General features: G+C 54.0%; 1 protein-coding gene across 1 annotated transcript; it reads right to left on the reverse strand.

The window, feature by feature from the left end:
* Positions 1–134: 134 nt before the first annotated feature.
* On the reverse strand, positions 135–5,352 carry RPS5 (ribosomal protein S5). The gene is made up of 6 exons (XM_044257480.1): positions 5,258–5,352; positions 4,393–4,501; positions 1,365–1,574; positions 1,082–1,210; positions 335–433; positions 135–254 (listed from the first exon to the last, which is right to left on the reverse strand). Exons 2-6 carry the CDS (start codon positions 4,498–4,500, stop codon positions 186–188), a joined length of 615 nt encoding a protein of 204 aa, XP_044113415.1. The 5' UTR covers position 4,501; positions 5,258–5,352; the 3' UTR covers positions 135–185.
* Between the last annotated feature and the right edge of the window lie 2,549 nt (positions 5,353–7,901).

Below are 7,901 nucleotides of genomic sequence, written 5' to 3' on the forward strand. Positions count from 1 at the left end.
CTTCCTGAGCAGAGTATCTCCCTGGTGAACCCCAGTCCCCAAAGGCCAAAAGACAGGTCAGAAACGTGGCCAGCAACTCGGGACCCTGGGGCCATCCACCCCAGCGCCCCCCAGGACACACACTGGCACAGGTGGGTGAGGCTGCCCCAAGGACAGACAGGTTTATTGAAGGCACAGCCAGGTGATCAACGGTTGGACTTGGCCACACGTTCCAGCTCGTCCTTCTTCTTGATAGCATACGAATTGGAAGAGCCCTGCAAGGAGACAGATGGTCAGTTCTGAAGGCTGGAGCAGCTTCCCCTTGAACTGGCCCCACCCCTGTGTCCTCACTCACCTTGGCTGCATTGATGAGCTCATCTGCTAGGCACTCAGCAATGGTCTTGATGTTCCGGAAGGCAGCCTCACGTGCACCTGTGCACAGCAGCCAGATGGCCTAGGGAGCACAGGGGCCAGCTAAGCAGATGCCCCCAAAGCAGATAGGACCACTGTCTTCCGTAGCCTAGGCACCCCAACAAATGCTGGCTACCATACTGCCTGGCATCCACTGGCCCCCCTGCGACAGAGACGAGACACAGTAGGGGCCCAAAGGCAGCCCCAGGTGAAATGCTGTCAGATCTGAGATCAGACCGGGGGCCACAGAAACAAGTGTGGACACAAAGGCTGACGCTGGGTGCTTGGTTACAGGAGATCGGAAACCTGGACTGCAGGGAAGCGCGATGCGGTGCGCGCTCCTCACCTGGACCCTGACTGACAACAGACAGCTACGAAGGATACACTGGGGACAGCTGCAGGCATAGAATGTGAGACAATTCTATCTCTGTTAAGGGGGCAGTGGTGACAATGCCCCCAGCTGATGATCAAATGGTCTGTGGAAAAAACACACACACCCACACACAGTATGTAACAACACACGCTCAAATGAAACCATGCCTCAGGGAAACGTTGCTCAGGACGGGGCCAGAACCGTATCTGCCCTGAATGTGATGGTAATGCAGAAGGCTTCCTGGAGCAAAGGACACTCCAGGTAAAGCACACAGGCAGAAGAAACCTTCCTACTTGCCCATTTCTGCCCCAAGCCCACCTGATTCACACGGCGCAGGGGGGACACATCGACAGCCTGACGCCTCACTGTTCCGGCTCGCCCGATGCGGGTTGAGTCCTCCCGGGGACCGCTGTTAATAATTGCGTTCACCAGGACCTGCAGCGGGTTCTAGAAGAAGGCAGCCACGAACATGACATCAGTCCACATCCCTCCCCCTCCTCACCCCTAAACCCTAAAGTACCCTGACATACACACCACGGGGCAGCTGTTGGGTTCAGGCTGTACTACGGGCACTCTGCCTCATCAGGCCTCACAGTCCTACCTCACCAGTGAGCAGATGGATGATCTCGAAGGCATGCTTGACAATGCGCACAGTCATGAGCTTCTTGCCATTGTTGCGGCCATGCATCATCATCGAGTTGGTGAGACGCTCCACAATGGGGCACTGCGCCTTGCGGAAGCGCTTGGCGGCATAGCGCCCCGCACTGTGGGGCAGGTACTTGGCATACTTCTCCTTCACCGCAATGTAGTCCTGGGGCAGCAGGGAGAGGGGATGGAAGGACCATCGTTAGTAGTAAGATGGCCAAGAACCAGAGGGACTGAGCACCCAGTGGGGGTAGTCCCCACCCATCTGTGGTGGCTTGACTGTGAAGGCCCTGCCTGCCACAAAACAAGTAACCTTAACAAGTGTCTTCATCAAAGTCACTAAGAGCACTTCCTTGAGGCACCTGGGTGACCCAGTTGGTTAAGCGTCTGCCTTCCACTCAGGTCATGATCTCAGGGTCCTGGGATGGAGCCCCACATTAGGCTGCCCGGCCAGTGGGGTGGGGAGTCTGCTTCTCCCTCTGTCTGTGCTTTCTCTCTCTCAAATAAATAAAGGCTTAAACCAAAAAAGCACACCTCCTTTGTAATGGGAAGAAGGGAGGGGGATAGAGAACCAAGAAGATCACAACTTATGATCTGTTTAGTTTTTTTTTTTTTAAATATTTATTTGAGAGAGAGAGAACATGAACAGGTGAGAGGGAGTAGCAGACTTACCGCTGCACAGCAAGGAGCCTGATAATGAGACTCCTTCCCAGGATCCTGGGATCACCACCTGAGCTGAAGGCAGACACCTAACTAACTAGGCTACCCAGGCTTAGTCAGCTACCCCGTGATTTTTTTTTTTTTTTTAATTTTATTTATTTGACAGAGAGATAGAGAAAGAGCACAAGTAGGCAGAGCGGCATACAGAAGGAGAGGGAGAAGATTCTCTGTCGAGCAGGGAGCCCAATGCAGGGTTCAATCCCAGGACCTTGGAATCATGACCTGAGCCAAAGGGAGACGCCTACCAACAGAGCCACCAGGCACCCCCAATGATTTCAGTTTTAAGCGTTCCTCAAACTCTGTGCCACAGACATTTTCAATGAAGGAACTCCTGTTGCAGGGGCCGTCCTGTGCACCACAGAATGTTTAGCAGCATCCAGTACGGTGGTAGCACCCCTCTGGGTTTTAGCAACCCAAAATGTATCCACACATTGTCAAGTGTCACCTATAAGGGGTGGGGGAAGATCACACCGGAGAACCACTGTTTTAGCAGAATTATCCAACAACGCTTCCTATACACAGAGGCATCGTTTCCCAAGAAAATGTCTGTAAAACACCAAAATGTTAGGGGGGCGTTCAAATCAGAGGAACTACATGTATGTCAACAGTACTACTGTCAACTGTTTCACTGTGAAATACACCCAAACGTCACTCTATCACTTATACACGAGAAGCCCCACCACATCCTATTTCTATAAACACCACGAATAAATGAAGGAGAAGAGAAAATTCTGATACCAAAATGACAATCTGCAGAGAACCACCTACGCAAACAGGCAAGCAGCTAGGTCTCCATGCAGGGCTCCACACTGGGCAGGGTAATTCACAAACAACAAATGCCCTGGAAGGGATTGGATATAACATCCAGCTCTATGGCAGAGCCTTTTTTTTTTTTTTTTTTAAAGATTTTATTTATTTATTTGACAGAGAGAGATTACAAGTGGGCAGAGAGGCAGGCAGAGAGAGAGAGGAGGAAGCAGGCTCCCTGCCGAGCAGAGAGCCCGATGCGGGACTCGATCCCAGGACCCTGAGATCATGACCTGAGCCGAAGGCAGCGGCTTAACCCACTGAGCCACCCAGGCGCCCCTCTATGGCAGAGCCTTGCACATCTTTCAAAACCAAATTCTGGCATGACACTGACTTCAACTTCCCCAGCCCCTAAGAGGGCACTAGGGAAAAGTGAAAAGTTGTCTTTTTTTAAAGATTTTATTTATTTATTTGACAGGCAGAGATCACAAGTAGGCAGAGAGAGAGAGAGGAAGAAGCAGGCTCCCTGCTAAGCAGAGAGCCCGATGTGGAGCTCGATCCCAGGACCCTGGGATCATGACCTGAGCCGAAGGCAGCAGCTTTAACCCACTGAGCCACCCAGGCACCTGAAAAGTTGTCTTTTAAGAAAGTATTTACTTGGGGCACCTGGGTAGCTCAGTGGGTTAAGCCTCTGCCTTCGGCTCAGGTCATAGTCTCAGGGTCCTGGGATCGAGCCCCACATCGGGCTCTCTGCTCAGCAGGGAGCCTGGTTCCCTTCCTCTCTCTCTCTGCCTGCCTCTCTGCCTACTTGTGATCTCTCTCTCTTTAAAATAAATAAATAAAATCTTAAAAAAAGAAAAGAAAATGTACTTTCTTAAAAAAAAAAAAGCTCAAGTATTTACTTGGGGCACCTGGGTGGCTCAGTGGGTTAAGCCTCTTCTTCGGCTCAGGTCATGATCTCAAGGTCCTGGGATCAAGCCCCGCATCAGGCTCTCTGCATAGCAAGGAGCCCACTTCCCCCTCTCTCCCTCTGTCAAATAAATAAATAAAAATCTTAAAAAAAGAAAAGAAAAGAAAGTATTTATTTGTCAGAGCGAGCACACACAGGGAGAACGGTGGGCAGAGGAAAAAGCAGGCTCTCCCCTGAGCAAGGAACCAGAGGAGGCTCCATCCCAGGACCCTGAGATCATGACCTGAGCCAAGGCAGACACAACAATGGAGCCATGCAGGCACCCCTCAAATCAATAAATAAATCTTAACAAAAACAACAAAAAAAAGAAAAATAGAACCAAAACATGGACACAAAACCCCCGTGGGAACCATCGTGTGTAGCAACCGGGTTAACAAAATACGAAGGAAAAACAGACACGGTGGATGTGGTGATCAGGAAGCCCCCCTTTAACTGTCACATCTTCAAGTCTACAGCAACGAGTTTCAAGTCACCCCTTCTGGAAGATTCCACGTGTGCCCCCAACCCCCAAGCTGGAGAGAGCGCGACCACCACACGCCCCTCTCACCTGCAAGGAGATGTCATTGATCTGAACGTCATCGGTGCTCCACTTCCCAAAGAGCTTGATGTCAGGGGTCTCCGCCACCGCAGGTGCAGCCGTCTCCCACTCCGTCATCCTAGGAACACAAACAGTCAGAGCCCAGACACACCCACCACTGCGAGGCTGGCCCACACGCGGCCACCTGGGAATTTATGTGGAACCCAGGAAGGCGGTGAACGTCTGGGCCCACCTTTCTGGGTCCTAGAAAAACCACTTAGCTGTTATGTGAGCAAGAAGCATCTCTCTCTCTCACCAAGGACCCCAGGAACCAAGCGCTGGCAGGCCCCGGCCAACAACGGCTGCGCGGACCCTGTCTGCAAGGGAGACACCCGGTACCCCGAAACCGCATCCGCTGGAATTCGAATCCCAACCAGGTTATTAACGAGCTCTGCCACGGGGGAGAGTCAGGCTGCTTCCGCTCTGCTTCTCTGGAGTCAAATGGAAACCCGGGTCTGCCACCGAGGGCCACCACACGAATCAAAGCAAATGCCACAGCGCGTGTCCGACACCAAAGACATACAAAGAGCTACTAGAGGAAAAACCGTGCACTGGCCGCGGAGTAGACCGTGTGCTAAGAACGGAAACCTCCTATCTCAACTCACGACTGCACGGCCCAATCCGCACCCCCGAACCCGCTCCCGGGCAAAGGTACGGAGATAGCGGGACACCGAGAAACTAACTTTCCTACGCCTCCACGTTCCTCAGCACGTTTTCCGGAAAAAAAACGGGAAACTCCCCCGGAAGAAGCCCCGATCCTCAGGGATCGCTCATCGCGTCCCGGAAAATCCTGAATCGTTCCTCGTACCCCCCACCGCGACCGCGGCGGCCTCACCTGAGGGCGCAGCCGGGGCGTCACAATCGATCACCGTGCACCACGCGCCGCCCTGGCACAGACAGGAAGAGACCGCGAATCGCGGGCCCAAGCTTTTAAAGGGGGTGAAAACTTCCGGGTCAGCGGGGACAACGCGCATGTAAAAAAGTCACGTTATACCCAAGGACCAATCCGGAACAAGAATGTGAAGGCGCCGTGCCAAACGAAATACATAAATACCCTGCGCACGCGCGCTTGCAAAAAGTGACCCCACGAGCCAGCCTGGCGGATGTTCTAATAGCCAGTACTTGCCGGGTCTAGGCGGCCCTTGCATAAGCGCAGAGATCTCTCTGAGGCCAAGGCCGCCGTGTCTAATGAGGACAGAAGTCAGGCTCGCGCTCTTCGCGCTCCTGGGCCGCTTACTTCACGCTGCACCTGCCGCGGGTTTCGAGTGCGGTAGCGGGTTCGTTCTTCGTCCAGGTCACGGCCGCCTCACAGACAAGCGTAGCTGCAGGCTCGGAGAGGAGTGGGCCTGGAGGTCACGACTGCCCTCCACTGGCCCTGGCCCCCACGTGCATGCGCTAGCCCCTCTCGCGGGTCGGCCTACCGCACACTCGCACGCTCGGGTTGCTGAGCCTCTTAGAAGGCAGGACCCTTTCCGGCTTGAGCTTTCTTCATCCCATGCCAGGGTACCTCTGTCGTTTCTCTACGACTACTGGACTTCCTGCCGCCCCTTACCGTGTGCGGGCGGATGTTGGGAAGGAGCCCTGGATATGGGGCCAGGGGCTGTGCCCAGCAGGTGGACTGGCGGCGGGGGCAGCCTCCAGTCTATTTGATGCACCTGGGTACTTTGTTGATGCTGACGTCACTGGACGGGTGCAGGGGGTCGGCCCTGGTGGCCGTGCCGCCGCCACGCTGTAGCCTCACCCATTGACCCGGTGGCTCTCCTGAAGAGCTTGTGCCCACAACTTCACACACCCCGATTGTTTGGCGACTCCTAAACCTACTCCCTGGAGTCGAGCTGGGACGTGGACTAAGTCTTGGTGGGCTCCCCAGAGGCAGCGACAGTGCGGTTGTTCACCCACGCTGGCTGGCAGGATAATGCGGCAGCCTCTAGTGGAGTATCTCTCCAGGACTGCATGGGGCTCCTCACCTCCTGGTGCCTATCTCTCCCTCCAAGGGGATGCTCCCCCAAGCCAGACCCCAAGGGGCCCAGCCACTTGACTTAAGTGGTCCTCTGTAGATCCCCAGTGACCCCATTTGCCCACTCTCTGAGCATGTTCATAGCAGGTCCTCAGCATCCGCCTTAGGTGTGTACTGCTTGACTGATTTTAAGGACTAGCCCCTGTCCCTACCCCATTTCAGGAGTGTTTCAGACCAGAGACTCTCTGCCCGCTTGGACTGGTTTTTTTTGTTTGGTTTTTAGTTGGGTTTTGGATTTTTTTGTTTTTTTGTTTTGATTTGGTACAAAATGGTCGTTTTTATTAAACACGGGGACAGGAACCTTGGGTAGAAAGAGCTGCTGCTCCCTGCCTTGGACTCAGAAGGATATACCCTGAAGCTGGCCTGAGCATGGGGGCAGCTCATGGCATGGGCTGCCATTGGGGGCACAGGAACTGCATCTAGACACCAAGGCCCCCAGCCCCTACAACCTGTGGCCCTTATCCCTGAACTCTGCCCTGTTAGGTGCAAACAGCAGCCTTGGACCTACCACTGGGGTCTGTGGGGCGATGGGGAGGGGATAAATGGGCTCCTCCCTGGTCCGGCAGACCCTCTCTGACCCTTGGGGGCCCTCCCTTGTCCTGGGGGAGGTCCTTGGGAAGGTGCTTGGGTGGGGCGGAGCAGGAAAGCTGAGAGAGGCAGAGGGAACAGTGCCCCCACACTCAGCAGGATCCAAGGGGAGGCTCCCAACCCTGCCTCTTTCTCCTCAAAAGCTGAGAGGGCCCCACCCCCTTGAACCTCAGTTTCCCCCTTCAGCATAGACATAAGAACAGAATCAGGGGTGCTGGCTGATTCAGTTGGTAGAGCATGTGGCTTTAGATTTAAGGGTCACGAGTTTGAGCCCTGAGTTGAGCATGGTACCTACTAAACAAAACAAAACTGGTGGGGGGGATGGAGAATGAGACAAGGCCAGTTTGGATCCTGTGCCCTGGGCTACTGGGTGGGCTACTGGCCTACTGTCATTTGATAATAGACATCTTTTTTATTTCTTTGAGAAAGCATGAGCAAGTGGGGGGAGGGGCAGAGGGAGAGAAAGACTCCTCAAGCCAACTCCCCACTAAGGGGTAAGCCTGATGTACGGCTTGATCCCAGGACCCTGAGATCATGACCTGAGCCAAAATCAAGAGTCGCCCACTTAACTGACTGAGCCACCCAGGTGCCCCAAATAGACTCCTTTATAAACCCTGAAACAGTGACCTGCTGTGCACTGGAGAGCAAGAGGGAGTTCCTGCCATAAAACCCCATAATGTGAAAAGGGTTGGGGAGGGGGAGAGTGTCACCTTGCATAGCTAAGATTCACATACCTCTTGCCAGGCATGGGGTGGTCCAGCCTCCCCACCTCCATGGCACAGTGGAGGAGACCTAAAGGCTGACCCCATGGGTCTATGGATGTTGGCACTGTGTTCTTCAGCCTGAAGGGTGGAAAGTCTCTTTAGAGGCCGCC

The sequence above is a fragment of the Neovison vison genome, chromosome 7 (genome assembly GCF_020171115.1).
Source record: "Neovison vison isolate M4711 chromosome 7, ASM_NN_V1, whole genome shotgun sequence".
Taxonomy (NCBI): domain Eukaryota; kingdom Metazoa; phylum Chordata; class Mammalia; order Carnivora; family Mustelidae; genus Neogale; species Neogale vison.